Below are 16,884 nucleotides of genomic sequence, written 5' to 3'. Positions count from 1 at the left end.
TAATATTAAAATTTACGTGGAACCACGAAAGATCCTGGAGGTATCACACTACCTGCTGTCAAACTGTACTACAAGGTAGTAAGCAAAACAGCATGCGACCAGCATAACAACAGACTCACAGATGAATGGAACAGACTCGAGGGCCCAGAAATGGACCCACAGCTACGTGGTCAATTACTCTGTGTCAAAGGAGGCAAGAATATACAGTGGAGTAGAGACAGTCTATTCAATAAAAGGTGTTGGGAAAACTGGACAGTTACATGCAAGAAATGAAACTAGACAACTTTCTTACACCATGTACAAAAATGGATTAAAGACTTAAATGCAAGACCTGAAACCATAAAACTCCCAGAAGATAACAGACAGTAAACTCTCTGATATTGCTCTTAGTAATATTTTTTTTGGATATGTCTCCTCGGCAAGGGAAACAAAAGAAAAATTAAACAAATGGGATTATATCAAACTGAAAAGTTTTTGCACAACAAAGGAAACCATCAACAAAATGAAAAGGCAGCCTAGTGAATGGGAGAAGATATTTACCAATGATACATGTGATAAAGGGTTAATATCCAAAATATATAAGCAACTTACACAACTGAACAACCCCCCCAAACAAACAACCCAATTAAAAAATGGGCAGAGGGCCTGAGTAGACATTTCTCCAAAGAGGAGACACCGCTGGCCAATGGACACATGAAAAGATGCTCGGCATCACTAATCATCAGGGAAATGCAAATTAAAACCACAGTTAAAACCTCACACCTGTCAGAATGGCTATTGTCAATAAATCAACAAAAAACAGGTGTTGGCAAGGGTGTGGGGGAAAGGGAACCCTCATGCACTGTTGGTGGGATTGTAAATTTGTGTAGTTGCCATGGAAAACAGGATGGAGGTTCCTTAAAAATTTTTAAATAGAACTACCCTATGATCCAGCAGTTCTACTTGTGAGCATTTATCGGAAGAAATCCCAAACACTGATTTGAAAAGACTTCAGCACCCCTGTGTTCACTGCAGCATTTTTTATAGTAGCCAAGACATGGAAGCAATCTAAGTGTCCATGGACAGACGATTGATAAAGAAGAGGTGGTACATAGACACAATGGAATATTACTCAGCCAGAAAAAAGAATAAAATCTTACCATTTGTGACATGGATGGACCTGGAAGGTATTAAGCTAAATGAAGCAAGTCAGACAGAGAAAGACAAATACTATATGATTTCACTTATATGTGAGATCCGAAAAACAAATGAACAAACAAAACAGAAACACATAGATACAGAGAACAAACTGGTGGTTGCCAGATAGGAAGGGGTGAGGGGATTCCGACGTACCAATTGGCCGTTACAAAATAGTCACGGGGTGAAATTTACTGCACGGGGAATATAATACAGCAATGACTACGTACAGTGTCAGGTGGGGACTAGATCCGTTGGCGGAATCGGGTATATAAACATCTAACCACTATGCTGTGCCCCTGAAACTGCTATGATCTCGTATGTCAACTGGAATTGGAAAATAAAGAGAGCGATGTGCCAAAAGGCCGACAAAGATTCTTCATCGAAGGGACTAAGGGACTTAGCGAAGAATTCACACGATTTGGTTTTACGTTCTGAATGAAGAACAGATCTGTTAGGAACTGATTAGTGCAGTTAGACAATGTCCAGCAAAAATGTTATTTTTAGACGTTACTTTTCCAAAAAGACCCCCCGCCCCCCGCCCACAGTCACGCACGCTCGAACGTTCTGTTTGGCTGTCTCGGTTTCCCGTGCATGGACGGCTCGTTCCGCCCGTGCCTTTGCCGAGTCTCACGATTCTTGGGTGGGTGAAAACCAACACACAACGTCTGGGCACAGAAGAGAGAAACTCTACAGGCTTTTCTTACCTTTTCCTCTGAGTCCCCTGGCTGACAGGTAATTACTCCATCCCTCGATCCTCCAGCAAAAGTTGCCTTACAATTTGCAAGCCACTGTTGTCACAAAGAGACACAGGTCAATTCAGTGACGCCCTGAGGACATTTTTGTCATCAATTCTGTTAGGGAAAACTGATTAAGCTTCTAATCACAGTAAAGTAAAATTTTGCTGTAATGACTGAAAACAATTCTTTCTGGTTAAAGATGAACTATTTGAAATTAAAATATCTGTGTATGCGGGTTCAGTGATGTTCATTTAATAACATAATTTCAACGCTGTGACACGTCACCCTGGAGAATGGTTTCACCGGACCACTCCTAATTTATGTACAAATTAAAACAAATTCATGTACGGTTAGAAAGTGTTCATATGATTGAAATTGGGCGGTGGGTCCCTCACTGCCTCACGGCTGGGTAGTTCTGGATGGTGTACCCTGACGTGCCACACCATCCTGTCATGTCGAGGTGGCTTCTGAGGGGGCAGGTCAACGTCGGTGTAAGAAAGGCTGTTATCACAGCTGTTTAGAGGATCTGCCCGTCTGAAGCATCTGGACAGTAACTGATCCAGACATGAAAAGGAACCTCTGGGCAGAAAACACTAAGCACTGGAGAACTGGAGTCCACACCTGACGTCCAGACACTGGTCTGTTCACCTGCCAGAACCAAAGGGAATCCCTTGTATCAACGCGTGACTGAGAAGCTGGAAACAGTGACAGGCAGAGAGCCACCAACATAGACGACAGTGAGACCTGTAACAGCAGAACGTCAGAACTCTTGACCTTGAACAGGTCACGAGCTGATCAAAACAATGGCAAAGAACCAGTGACTTCACAGTGACCGTCTTCTATGTATGAGGCACAGTGCCAGGCAGTTTCCATGTATTATTTCTATTTGAAGGCGATATTGTATTGTGGCCCCATTACAGTGCTTCTCCCTTCTAGCTAAAGACAGCAACCCCCCAGGGAGCTGTCGGCATTACATGATTTAAGAGATTTAATTCTTATCAGGTGGCTGGACACAAAGAATTCAGAAAACGTTAGCTGCTATGATGGTTCTTAATTATCATAGTCTTACAAGAATTTTGCAAAGAATTATGATTGCTGTCTTACAGATGATCAGTCTGTGATGAAAGAAAATGAGTAACTGATCCAAGGTCCCTAACCTTTATGTAGCTGAGCTATGGTGTGAACCACAGGCCATCTGACTACATAATCCACGCCCTTGGAATAGTGCCTGGTGTATTACACAGACATTACCCAGTTGTCAGAAATCGGGTTTTTTTTTTTTTTTTTTATCACTTCTGTCTCTAACATTTTACAATCTAGATCTAGACCCACAATCTAAAAGGAAAGAGTAAAGAGCAGGAGCTGAGGCCAAGAGAAGCAATGGGGACCGGGACTCAGCTCCCACGAGTGGTTAGAGGGGGGACGAGACTCATCTTAACCAGTCCTGGGGGAGTGAGGCTACCCCGGAAGGGAGTTAACTGGCCATTTCACAGCTCCGAGGAAAGACGAGTTATAAAACTGATGAAAGGACAGATCAAGCAGAGGCCCACCTGTCCCAGTTTCTTGGTAAGGAAATTATGGGGCTAAAAATAAAAGCTAAACACTTTCTTCTTTGTAGATATCATTTTTTTTTTTTTTTTATAATCCACACTATCGACAGTTCTGCCACCATTAAATCGGAGCTGTAACTCCAACACAGCAATAGATGTGGCCTGTTTCTCCCAAAACGCCTCCCCACCCCACCCCCGGCTAATGACAGCCGCTCCCACGGGCTTGCAGCGGCCGGCTCACTGGTGTGTAGCCCAGTGCCAGGTGTGCAGAGATGTGAGCTTACTGCGAGAGTGGCCTCTTTTCTGTTGTTGTAGGTGTCCAAGTATTCCTGCAGTTCTAAAACACTGAACTTGAGCTTGTCCAGGAGTCCGCAGGAAAGGAGCTGAAGATGGGAAGAGAATTTGTGTTAAAGACACTGGAGACACACCTGGCGAGGTCCGGCTGTCTGCGCAGAGAGGCAAACACACTGGGAAGTGCTGCGAGGTGGGGCAGTGGCATCTGTTTGAACGAGCTGCACGGTCTGTGATGCTGCTCCCTGTCAGCTGCAGCTACAGCTGTCTCTCGGTCTGCTGGTCCAGACCGCCTGAGAACACACCTGTTTTGCCTGCATCAGTGCCGACAGATCTAACGAGGATAGCACGGAGCACACGTTAGGACGTACCATCCATTTATGCACGGACGCTAGCATCTCAGTAAACTCCACATACTGGAGAGACCTCCAAACAGACTTTCAGATGGATTTTGTGTTTAATTTCTACGTCCTCGTGGGAGGCTGATTTCTCAGCTCGTGGGCCTGGCCGTGAGACAGCCGGCCCCCAGTCAGGGTCTTGGGAAGACAGACTCTTCAGAGTCTTGTAAAGTCGAAGATGCTGTCACTGGTTCTAAACCTCGGACTCGCTCGGCACTGAGGTGGTTCTGTGACACACGGGGGACCTAAGGTGCTAACACCCCCCTCCCCACCTCGCAGAGTGGGCCAGGCTCGCCGGGTCACAGTCTGGTCGCAAAGCCGCGACTCGGTTGGCCAGAGACTGTCTTAACACCCTTTAAACGCATCATTGGCAGTGTGGGCTGGGCCTTACTTCCGGAGGGCAGTCAGGGTCCTACTGAGACTTGGGGGTGGGGACTGTGGTGACGTGTTATCTCTGGGGACCTATCTGGCCAGGCTGCCTGGCAGGGTCAGGACTGGAAGGTCGGCTCTGGAGGGCTAGCCCTCCATCCACCCCGCTGTCAGTCCCTGGGGCGGGGTCCCAAGGACACAGAGAGAGCCCAGAGAGCCCAGAGATTCTCCCCCAATCTCTGAAGTGACTCGCCTTGGCCCGGGCGGCACGTACCATCCTTCCGTGCCGACGCCAGCCTCTGACAGTCACGTCCCACCCGGCGCTGCTCACAGTCACTGCACGTGTCCCTCCGCCAACCACAGCGCAAACCAGCCTCCCCGCAGGCCACCGGGACACTCACGGTCTCAGCGTCCACGAAGAGCGTGGGGCACTCGGAGCAGGAGGTGAGCATCTGCGAGGAGCTGACGAACTTGGCCCCGATGCCCCGGAGGTTGTCCCCCAGGTAACTGGCCGCATCACAAGTGAGGAAGCAGAACCTTTTCTGGATGTTCTGAAAGGCAAAATAGTGGCCATTTGTAAAGGCAGGTGCTAACCTGGGGACGAGAAAGGCCTTTTCTCATCTTTATAAAGTCAGCGACAGGGCATAGGTCCTGGGTGTGCAGCAGGCACTGCCAGCATGTGGCCCCCCAGAACCGCTGCCGAGCCCTCTGCGCCTGTCCGTCAGATCAGTGAGAAGCCACTAACGTGGCTGCAACGCAGACGAGACGAGGTCACGGCTCCGAGACGAAGCATGGACATCGTGCCATTTGAGCTTCTGAAGAATAGAGAGTAAATGCTACTTGGCACCCAGGCCGAACCTCCCCCGGGAGCACACCTGTGCAGGTGCCTAACTCTGCCCTCCGGCTTTGTCTGCATCAGCTCAGTGATCCTCACAACCACACGAGAGATGAAGTGACTCGCGTAGGGCCCTGCCACCAGCGAGTGACAGAGCGAGGGTGAGCCTGGCTCCGGAATTCACAGCCCTCGAGGTCACTGTCCCTCCTGGATCTTCTGAGGATGAACCCAAGCTAGGAGGCCTTGATGTCCACATGGGAACATTCTTAGCCCCCGAATGTCCACACGTGCTATTTTCAACAAAAAGGATAAACTGTATTTTAACCCCAAAATGATTCCAGTCCTGGGCACTGGCTTTCCCCAGAGAGATGCCACTCCTTTCTAGCCGTGGGCTCTCACCTACGAGAAAGCCGCCCCGCTGTGGGGGAGCGAGGGGGCCCGACGGCCGTGGGCTCTTTACAAGAGATGCTGGTAAATGCCAACCATGTTGCGTTTTATTTTTTACATCTGGGAATCTTGGTATAATGCCGAACGTGCATGTCTTTACAGTGTCGTTAGTTTTACGTGCCAGTGCCCACCCCTCGACAGTTGTTAGAGTTGAAAGAGGCAGGAGGTGCCGCATCTGGCATCACGCAGCTCATCGAGTGGCAGGGCCGGAAGCGAGATTACGTCTCCCAGATATTTGGGGTTCTTCCCATCTTACCTATGGATAAGGCGAGATCTGGGTTCTGTTTTCATTACACTGAGCACTTTAGAGCCACAGGGAAAGGCGGGTGATGTTTAAGGGACGTAAACTCTGTTTTGTACCCCTGACGTCCCCATGAACACGCCCCATAACTTGGTGGCTTTGTGTACTCCAATGACGATATTCCAGCAGGAGTGGCGGGAAGGAAGAATAGTGACCAAGACACTTGGAAAGACGTCCGTGCTGGACCATTAGAAACCATTTTTTTCTTTTTAAAACCAAATTATTTTTGCAATTACTTCCTCTCCCCGCTTCCAAAATCCACCACATCATAGGAGGACGTGGTGTTCGGACTCATGGGAAAAAGCTGGAAAATCGTATATAGACACGGTGAGGACCCGGCGGGCGGTTAGCAGACGACGTGTCTGAGGTGGGTTTCACTTCCAGCATCTCTCCTTAAAACCTGTGCCGCTACTATTATTGCTCTCGATCACATGGCACGAGGAAGTTCTTAAGGCTAAATGCGACATCAGAAACGAACAGGGCTGTACGCACTAGCACTGCAGCTAAGCTCCGCGGGGATTGGTCTAGCACACTAATGAACCAAAAGTCCCACACACACGTGCCCCTGGGCCCAGCCCCACCTCCCAGCCCGCCTCACGGGCTTCTGGGCCACGGGCATTAAGCCAGAAGCGGTACGTTTGAGATGTCCATGAACAAAAAAAAAGACTTCCGGTCATTCTTCCTGCGTTTGCTGAGTCCCGTTTTGTGTGGGCGAGGGTGGGGGGGTCAATGTGAGACACCGTTACCTGCCTTCTCTAGGGGGGACAGACACCAAAACAAGTGGCTCGAACAGTGTGACAAGTGTGACAGATGCGACTGCACTGCTCGAGATCCCGGGGGACAGGGGAAGGGAGAGAGAAGCAAAGGGAGGTTCCGCTCACTGAAGCGACATCCGGTCAGAGATCTGCACTCAATGGGGAAGACAGTGGGGGAGAAGAGGAGGTGACCACGCTATGCAGAAGGGTAAGTACTGCTCAGGACTGTAAAACTGAGCCTGAAGAGTCTAGTGACTAAAAAACAAAAAAATTTCTACAATAGCCAAACTTTAACGTGCATTATTAACCATTATTTTAAAATAGACTTTAGGACAAACTAAATAATCGCTCCTGAATCCTTAACAATGAAGTTGACGTCAAAGGGCGGCTTTCTGGTGGTTGGTTTTTAAACTTCTGTCGGGTTTAATGTGGGAGCGTTTCCAGAATTTTTAGCTTTCAGCAGCAGGTGGTTTCTGCCTGAAGCCTGACGGCCCCTCCGGCCCCAGCTGACCCCAGACGTGACCGAGCGCGTCCTCTCTGCCTTCTATCAAGTTCCTAAAAGTAGATGCCAAGCTTGAGAGAACAGTACAGATGACGGGCCTCGAGGCTGAAAAACAGATTCCTCTCACGTTAACCCGGACACAGCTTCCTGAATTTGAAATCGTTTAAGGTAGATGACCCCAGTTTGTTCGTTTTGCACTTTTTATATCATTCTGAATTTTCTGGCCTTTCCTTCTGCCACGGCTCTTCCCGGAGGCGCTTAGAGGGCCCACCCCTCGGTCGGTCGCGATATACTCAACAGAACCCAACTTCTAGAAACCTCTTACAGGACTCTCTGTCTTGTCTGTCCATTTAGTCAGCCTCTTTCCAGTTTTCCCTGCATCACTAGTGGAGGTTGTTTTCCATGTTATTAGATGTTTAGGAAAATGCTTTTCTGAAGATACTAGAAGAAAAACATTTTCCTTATAAAAAAAATAGGGACTTGAAAGAAAGAATATAAAAGATACCCACAATCTCACGACCCCTGAAGAAACTACAACGAAATGCTAGTGCTGAGTCCTCATCTTTCCTAGGCATTAAAAATAAAAAGGAGCAGTATTCTGCATTATTTTTCAAACCGGTTTTCTCTTAAGCCTTACGGGGCCTGTGTTCCCACATCAGTGACTCTCAGGCTCGCGGCTGAGCGTCGGCCCCACGCTGCCATTCCAGCGGCGGACACCCGCCTCGGTGGCCGCCTCCCGCCCCCGCCGGCATTGGGCGAAATTTGGACAGAACAAGTTCAGGGCAAGACAGAGAAATACGGACGAATCTGCACGACCAAAGACAGGCAGGCGAAAAATAAGCTGCTGCCAGTCAGCGGTGGGTTGAGCCCCTCCATCTCTCCAGTCCAGCGGTTCTTAAGTGTGTTTGGGGTGGCGGGGCGCTCTGCAGGCGCCCACAGGGATGGCTCCGTGGAGCTGGGTGAGCATGACGCCCCGGTGCCCGGCTAGGGGCTGGACCCAGCCTGTCCTCTGCTGCCACATCCAGGCCGCAGCCCTAGGGGGAGGTACACTGGTTTCCGATTCGCACCATGGCGACACCGTGGACTGGCTGGGCCGTGCTTCACGCAAGGGAAGCAAAAAGTGCCCTTTCATCTGGCAGAGGTGGCTCAGGAGAGTGGGTGAGTGTTCACGGCCCCGGCTGGAAGTTCAAGGGCCCCGTGGGGCGGGGATAAATGACAGGGAACGGAAGAACAAACAAGGACACAGACACCGAGAGTGTCCTGGGGAAGCAGAGGTGGGGGGAGGCCAGCCATCGGTAAAGGCCAGAGGGCAGGCGTGACAGGACGCCACGGCAGCCCGGGTGCCAGCTCGGGGAGGGGCGTGGGAGCAGGGGGGAGGCTGGGAGAGAGGAGAAGCCGGAACCGGGGCGCCCGCCCCAGATGAGCCGCCGGCCCCCCGCAGACAGCGCACCCCACGGACTCCGCACCTTAAACAAGGAGGAGAACACGTGGAAGGTGTACACGGCACAGGAGCCGTCCGAGTCGCCCATGAGCTGCGTGACGTGGCTGTGCCAGGCCTCCTCGGCGTCGTCGCAGGCTGCGGGCTGGAACGCGGCCAGGATGGCCGAGAAGAAGGGCGAGGGCGGCGGGGAGACGCCCCTGTCGCCGTCCCCGAAGCTGGAGGAGAGGAGAGGAGAGGGCCGTCAGCAGGGATGGCCCCCCCTTCCCGCCCCTGTGCACCCGCGGCCGCTCTGGGGACGTGGCTCTCGTGGGGCCGCCCAGGTCCTTCCTGACTGTGCAGAGCAGCGTCCCCGCTCCGCTCGCCGCTCCCCCCCGGCACGTCGGCCCTTTCGGTCCTCGGCGTTTTTCATTATGAAAAATTAGAACAAAAATTCTGAATCTGTCGGCTTTGCCCCAGGGGTGCATGTGCACGGACGGCCAGAAGGGACGTGGCGGGAAGGGAGTGGAGGGGAGGGGAGGGGAGTGAGGTGTTGTGGCCAGGTGGGCCCCCTTCCGGCGTCGCCAGGAGCGGCCCGGGCCACCGTTTGGAAGGGTGGCCGTGGGATCCTGGCTGCCCTTCCTGAAGTAAACCTGCAGCGTCACCTGTGACTCATGCCGGATGCCACAGCGGTGCTCACGAGTACTTCCTCCGAGTTGCAGTCTGACTAAGCGCACTCGGCAGACACAGCAGCTGCCACCTCAGGGAGAGGAGGCCCCGGCTCTGGCCTTATAGCCCAAAATGGAAAGAAGCCACCTCCCCGCTTGCCACCCCTGCCCGTTTTCAAAGCTCACAGGCGTGGGCTGGGTCCCCAGGCCCATTGGGCTTCGCATGTCCCTCTGTGGCCTTGCGACTTCCTACATGGATGGCTTTCTGGCTCCGTGTGGGCCCTGTGGGGGACTGGATGACGCCAGCCCGGGAGCCCTCCAGGTTGCACGTCACTTTGGACTCCTTCATGAGGAAGTGCCAGCACTGCGCGTGTGCCGTGCGACTGGAATGGCAGTGAGGTCCCCTCCCCCGGGCGGCCCACCTTGCCAGCGTGAACTGCTCCAGGCCCCGGCCGCCTTTGCCCTCGGCCTCCGTCATGTCCAGGCTGAGGCTGTCGCTGCACTCGAAGGCTGCGGGCAGCTCGTTGGTGGAACTGGAGAAGTCCTCTTCCCGGACGATGTCCCCCTCCTGGACAGCGTCAGCCTGGGACAGCAAGAAAGAGGGGGGCCCGGGCTGTGAGAGGTGCGGACGGCTGCTCACCTCTCCTGATGGGACGCAGGGGTCCCCGGTGGCTGTCGGGTGGCCTTGTCGCACCTGCGTCTGTGGGGTGAAAACACCGCGACCACTGTGACCCCCGTCCGGCCCCCACGCTCACAAGCGAGGGACGGGGCTGCACCTGGGCCCTGGCTGCTGTGTCCCCAGAGCAGAAAGGGCTCAGAGCCACCCAGGCTCAGAGCTCTGTGGCTGAACAGTGCTGGGTGCAGCCATCTCTGCACACGGAACCCTCGCCACGGAGACCAGAACTCGGAGCCCTCGGTGACGCTGCACCAACTGCCCACAGGCCGTATCCCCTGTGCGTGAGCGGCCTGTGGCCCTTCGCCGAGCTGGCCACGCAGATGGCCTGCCACGCTGCAAACCTGCTATGATCCCGTCGTCTGGGCCTGACTCTTGGGGACACCCCTCGAAGGAGACAGGGCCGAAGGGCTGCGTCCACGGAGTTGTGAAACGTGGGGGAGTGGAAAGGGCTGAGGGAGAGGTGGCACCAGGGGCTGAGGGGGCAGGAAGGGGTGACAGCGAGTCAGACGGGAAAAGAGGCTGACTGTTCCCGACGAGAGCAAGGGGCCAGCAGGCGGAAGCAACCGCACGTACGTGCCGGTGAGTCATTTTCTTAAAAACCCAAAATCCGGGCCAAATGGAAGCGTATAATGAATCAGAGCATGGCCACGGGGGACACCTGGCTGTCCGCTGAGTGCTCTGACCCTGGGGCTCAGGGGACCGGACGGGGCGCTGGCAGACACGTTGGGGAAAGCGCGTCTCATATCTGCGGGAGAGTCGCTTGTTAACCCTAATTTTCAGACCCTTTTCCGCATCTGCTGCTTCCTGCGTTTTTGAAATGACAATGGTGCCAACCAGGCTGGCCACTGGTGACTGGTCTGGGCTACTCGTGCATGTCCACTTAATCGATCAGGGGACAGCTGAGTTCTTAAAAAAACATCTTTTGTTTTCTCTTTGTAACATCTCGTATATATCAAACGTTGCAGAAATCCAGAGATAGCTTTTCAGAAATCAAACTCAGACTTTCCTTGATAGAATTAGATTTCTGTGTGACTCCCTAAAAATATTATTACTTAGGTAGTGCCCTCTATGGGAAGTCTACATCGGTTAGCATTTGAAATCGAAAATTTGAGAAAACGCCTATTCAGAGACTGAGAAGTGTCCGATGTTAACTTCGCATCTGTTCCGTGATGTCCTTTCCATGAAGTTTAATTTCTTAATTTTAGGATTCTGGCATTTTAATCTCAGAAAAGTTTCCTTTCTGGCCCCCCTTTTTTTTTGGCTAAAAAAAAAAAAAAGACTCTGCTAACTCTAAGAATCCCTGGTCACAGTCCATGTGCAATGAAATCTTAGACATAACTTTTCTTCCCATTTCTGCAGTTTTAGGACATGGCAGTTGGGAAGATTTGCCACGATCTCAGGGACACGGAATGGCCAGTACTGCGTTTTTTCCACTACAAGTATCGGAAAGGATATACTTTTACACATTTTTATTTTCTTCGGTTTTACTCTCTATTTCGAAGTTGTCCTGCCGGCAACCAAACTGAAGGAAAAAAACCACCCCGCCAGCACTGGTCACTTTGGTGCGTCTGATATAAGAACACGGAATTCCAAGCTGACGGCAGTGCGCATTTCTGCGGCAGGATGTTTTCTGGGCATTTAGATGAGATCGACTTTAAGTAAAGTCCGTATCGTTAGATTCTTTTCTTTTTAAATAAGAAAATTGCATCGTTACTTACTTTCGCCCTCAGAGCCTGGCTGGGACCGTTTGTCCTGTGCATAATGCTGTGATTGATACTGAAAGTTGGGACCGGGTGCCCAGAGGCGAGGACGGAATCAATGTGCAAACTGTGTCCTCGGTTCCTACACAGGAAAAAATGTCCCCGAATACGTGCGCACCCCCGCGCTACACTCGGCACGCTGTTTTAGGAAAGTTCCGGCCGGGGACCGGCCATTTCCCAGTCACTGTGATCTGGGACACGTGCCAGTTTGTCCTGCCAGTCATCAGCCGTGTCCAACGCGTACGGAAAATGTTTCATGTTAAAAGAAAGACCTCAAATCAAATCGTGTCTAACCGACAGGAGGTGGCGCTCAGGTTGTGAGGGCGAAACAGCTGGAAAACAAACTAACTCCATTATTTCAGGAAAGTAAAAGGGAAGAGAAAGACAGTCCCCACCCCCCTCCCTTCCCCGGTGACCACCCCTAAGAATTCCAGAAATTGGAAGCACCTTTCCTAGGGGGAAACCGCGGTCACCGCTGCCAGACCCTCTCACCTTGGAGCCCTCGGAGATCTGGAGGTTGGCGACGTCGGCCAGGGAGGAGTCGAAGCTGGCTGTCCGGGCGCCGAGGGGGCGGGGGTCTGCGGGCGGCATGTCGCCGTCCACGGGGTTGGCCTCCTCAGCAGGGGAAAGAGTCATGATCTGTTGACAGAGCGAGGCAATGTGAGGCAGTGCGACGTCTCTGTGAAGCCGTAGCTACCGTTCCCAGGAGCATGCAGACCATCGCACGAGCTGAGCTGGGTGCAGGTCGTGGGGTCTCGGGGATGCATGCGTCACACTGTCATGATGCCCCGAACGTAGGAGCTGGTGTGACGGCACGGCCCTCTGCCACCCTGACCCCCGTGTCACGTGAGTGCACCGAAACGCCTGTCTGCCCTAGCTCCTACACCGTCAGATGTCAAGGGTTTCCAAAAAAGATGCCAGCACGATAATGGTTATTTAAGAGAAAACCGAGGTGGACACCGATCGAATGGTGTCCAGGGCTTGTCACGAAGGCCTGGCGTCTGTCCAGCTGCAGTCCGCGGAGACGAGGCTGGTGGGACTGGGCTGGACAGCGCTCGGGTTTCGTTAGGCCGCTGGGCACGGTCCCTCAGCGGCCACCGCCACGGTGGTGGTGGTGGTGGTGCTGCTGCTGCTGCTTTAGCTCCAGACACCGGGGCCCCACTTACGAGGTCGGTGTGCTCCAGCAGCTGGCTGGTCGCCAGGTCCTCGTCCTCCGATGACTCATCGGAGTCCTCGCGGCTGCGGGCGGCTAGGCTGGGGGCGCCCCCCGACAGCTGGCGCTCCTCCAGAAGCTGCACGTCGCACTTGTCCAGGCTGTCCAGGGAGCGCCGGCGAACCCCCCAGTTGAAGTTGTCCACGCTCTCGCCCTGAAATCACACCGTCGGCCGCTTTACTCTACGCCCCAGCCTGCTCACGCTGTCCCACTCGCGAAGTCATGGCTGAGAGAGAGGCTTTTCCCTTGTGACTCTCAAGCCCTCACGTCCCTTGGCACCAAATGTTTTGTGACACGATGTGAAAAGCAGCAGAAGCACACTACGTCACCTTCATGCTGAGTAAGGCACAGGTAGATGCGATCACACCTGTCTCTGCCATGGTGGGAAATGTTATGTTTTCTTACAAGGTCATTTGGGTCAACTCTGCAAATGATCCGTGCCTCCAAACATCTGGAAGGGAGAGACCATTCACAGAGCAGCCACCTTGGAAGTGGCGCGTCCCTGCCCTTGGGTCACGTGTTCTCAGAGGGCGAGAAGTGGGACCCGCTTTGCATTAGGCAAGCGTGCTGGCGTTCCCACGCATGAAATGCAGAGTTAAGGACCTTGGGAGCAGCTGGCGGGGGGCAGGGGAGGGGGGGACGCGGGTCACGCGCCATGCAGCGGCCGCAGCAGCAGGCGCGACTTTGCTTCTGGCTCATCTTGAATAAATTGTCTCAACACAGAAAACTGTTATTTTTCGGAACTTATAATGAGTGCCGTGGTACCAAGCATTTATCGCCAGCCTGGGCGTTTTAATCTACTGGGAACTGGGCCAAGCGGCAATGCAAGTGTTAACAAAGTTTCAGCTGTGCCTCCAACTTTCTCTACCAACTGTTTAATATCAAATAACTTTACTTGACCGACGTAAAATGTTTCTCTGGAAACGAACTTGGGTTTTATTTTTCTCTGTTAAGACAGGAATAAAGGAAGAGAAAGATTACCCAGGCTGTTGATAGCAAATTTTAACCTGAACAAATAGGCGATCTGAATAAAATCTAGCATAGAATCCTTCCAATATGAGTCTGATGGTTCGCTGAAATAAAATCACTTTCTGATGACAGCTCAGTTAATAGCATAATAATACGAGATGCAAATTATTGTTAAAATTAGTGAGCGTTCAATTGATTACTTTCCCTGTGGTTTAGGGTCTATTTCCTCTGGCATCCAATGAAACAAAGCCTTCCAGAATATTCTCACAGACCTCTCATAGAACAGACTCCTAGTTTTTTCCAAAGTCTGTTTTGGCAATTCACGGCAGAAGGCAACAGGTAAGAATCCCAAACACATTCTGAATTTGACACAGAAATTATCATTATTCACCCCCAGTTATGATGTTTGTGACTGTTCTTGGGACTGTTTGATTATAAAGAGAAAGACTCAGAATATGATTTCCAGATTCTGTAGCTGCATCTGCTTTTTATGTGCTTCTGTACCTTTGCATCTGTATCATTGATCGCCACAAATAATTTTTTTCCTGGTGAAAAAGGTTGTTATGCTGGGATTTAAAAATAGCTAGTTCGGTGGGAAAAAAAATTTGAAAAAAAAAATGTGGAAAAGGCAAGAGCTCTGGGAAGAAAAAGAAAATGCAATATGTAAAGAAATGAAAAAGAGAAACGAGAATACCATACAGAGGGAAAGAGAACGTGGAAGTGACTGGAAGAAACACACAACTATAAAGCAGAAATTCACAAAACGGGCTCTCGTGCACCAGGTCAGTGGACGGGCTGGACAAACTATCTCAGGCGACAACTGTGGAGGTCTCTGCGCTGAACTTGAGCTTGCAGAGGATGCAGACGTCTAGGGCAGAAAATGCTACGGTGGCCGTGGACGCCGGTACCGTTGGTTTGGCTGCAGCTCTGGTGACAACTTGGGTGAATCAGGCCTGAGGCCTGGGAGTCAGGGAAAGCCGTTCTGGCAGGAATAGTCCCCTAGATGTTTGCTAGAGGACGTGGTGGCTCCACCAGAGGCAGGGGGACTGGAACTGTTTTCTGGGTGGTGGCTGAGATGGGATGGGCCTGCGTTACAGGCCATGGCGAAGAAGAGCCAACCAGGACTTCTCAACACGGCCCACGAATACGCCTGCCAGGGGACCACCCTCCACCTTTCCCGTGTCCAAATGTCACATCTGCATTTTATGTTACAAACCAGGCCGAAAGTCAAAACGGCCTTTTACTGATTACAGCTGATTATCTGTGTGAGAAAATTCGGGAGCTGGCTAACTGTTCCTGATGGACCGTTTGCAGAAGCCAGTCATTGAACTTAACCACACGGGATTTATACCGAGATGAGAAAGCATTAATGACTGAGCATTCTAGAAATGTGGGAAATAACAGTCTTTGAGATAATTTTTTTCATATTGGAAATCTGTCAAATAAGAATTATCATTGAAGGAACTGGGGTGCACTGTTTATATAACCAGCATACAAAGGTAGCTCCTAACTCCTGGAAAATAAAAGTATTCGATTGGAAGCGTGTAGGTACATGGTTAGGTGCAGCTGGTTGATTTTGTCTTTAATAAAATAATTTAACAACGAACTCAACCTAGTCGTGCAAATGCCTAATCAGAAACTATAGGATTTCGATGGATCTTCCTTAAAAACTTACTTCCTCTCAGGAGATACAAGCATGCGACTCCCAGAACAAGGCATATAAAGACTTTAAAACTCTCTTGTGTTTCTACTTCAGAACATATTTCCATACTAGAGCCACCAAGGAACATATTTCTTCGGTCACACGCCCCTCAGTGTGAATGTGCACGCAAACAGGCATACATACGCTAGAAGGAAGAAGCAGTTATGTTGTTAAGAATCTGCACTGATGCACAACATCGACTAGCACACCTGAGTCAAAAAGAACATCCCCTTACCTGGAGCTCCTGGGTAGCACATGGAAAGGATAGAAAAACAAATAAAAAGTCTATTTAAAATGTTATATCGAAGGCAGTCAAGTGCTTGCATCTTAGTTTAAACACAACGAAACAGTGCTAACAGTATCTACTTCAGCAGATGCAACTTTCAAAAAAGGTAAAGGTACACAACCCCCCCCAGAGAAAAATCAGCATCAAATACCAGAGATCCCACCCCTCGTAGTGGTGGACGGTGGAGCTGGGGTGAGAAATCCCAAACACAATTTCAGAAACAGCTTTCCACTTCCGTGGCAACTTTGGTCTTGACACTTTTTTTGGCGGGGGGCAGGGGGAGAGGAGGGAAGCGGGGGAACGAGTAAGTATTTGTAAGAAAATCGTCAACTGTCATGGGAAAACGAATCAGGGTCATTGACGGAGAAAAGGTGGCGTCACTGGGCCCCGCTCACAAGCCGAAGGTGTGTGATTGTGATCTGGGAGGCTGAGGAAGGCGAGAGAGACTGCAGCCGTGCTTAGGTCCTACAGCCGGGGCGGCAGTGGCGCTGGCGTCCGGAGCGGGTCGTGCCTGGGCCCCGGCCCGGCCTGTCATGCTGCCCGTCCGCACGTGCTGGCGCCCCTACTACGACCGACCGCGTCGCAGCACATCTCCCGCGCTTTCCTGCCTCTGGATAAACATGTACTTGCACGTGCTCAAGCGTCTTAGGAAGTTTTAATCACACGAGATTAAGCCGCCCTGTGGTGCGTCGGTCCTCGTTGGCTGGGACGATACAGAGAACACGAGAAGGAAGGTGTAGTGTTCGTTACTTACTGTCCCTGAGAAACACCGGTGCCATATTTATTTTCGGGTCATGGGCATCTCAGACTCTTCGATTTTGATAAATTT

At 51.4% G+C, this 16,884-nt stretch overlaps 1 protein-coding gene across 1 annotated transcript in view; it reads right to left on the bottom strand.

Moving 5' to 3' along the window:
• FRY (FRY microtubule binding protein) overlaps window positions 1-16,884 on the bottom strand; it is a 286,799-nt gene that overhangs the window by 14,999 nt on the left and 254,916 nt on the right. The window contains exons 52-58 of the mRNA XM_023524125.1: window positions 13,052-13,252; window positions 12,378-12,524; window positions 9,872-10,032; window positions 8,831-9,020; window positions 4,926-5,075; window positions 3,751-3,849; window positions 1,884-1,967 (exon numbers count right to left, since the gene is read on the bottom strand). Of these exons, the coding sequence (XP_023379893.1) occupies window positions 1,884-1,967; window positions 3,751-3,849; window positions 4,926-5,075; window positions 8,831-9,020; window positions 9,872-10,032; window positions 12,378-12,524; window positions 13,052-13,252 (1,032 nt within the window). The remainder of the gene's footprint in view (window positions 1-1,883; window positions 1,968-3,750; window positions 3,850-4,925; window positions 5,076-8,830; window positions 9,021-9,871; window positions 10,033-12,377; window positions 12,525-13,051; window positions 13,253-16,884) is intronic.

Source organism: Pteropus vampyrus, unplaced genomic scaffold, assembly GCF_000151845.1.
Source record: "Pteropus vampyrus isolate Shadow unplaced genomic scaffold, Pvam_2.0 Scaffold447, whole genome shotgun sequence".
Taxonomy (NCBI): domain Eukaryota; kingdom Metazoa; phylum Chordata; class Mammalia; order Chiroptera; family Pteropodidae; genus Pteropus; species Pteropus vampyrus.
Note: the sequence above shows the minus strand (reverse complement) of the source record. Positions and strands in the feature narration are given on the sequence as shown.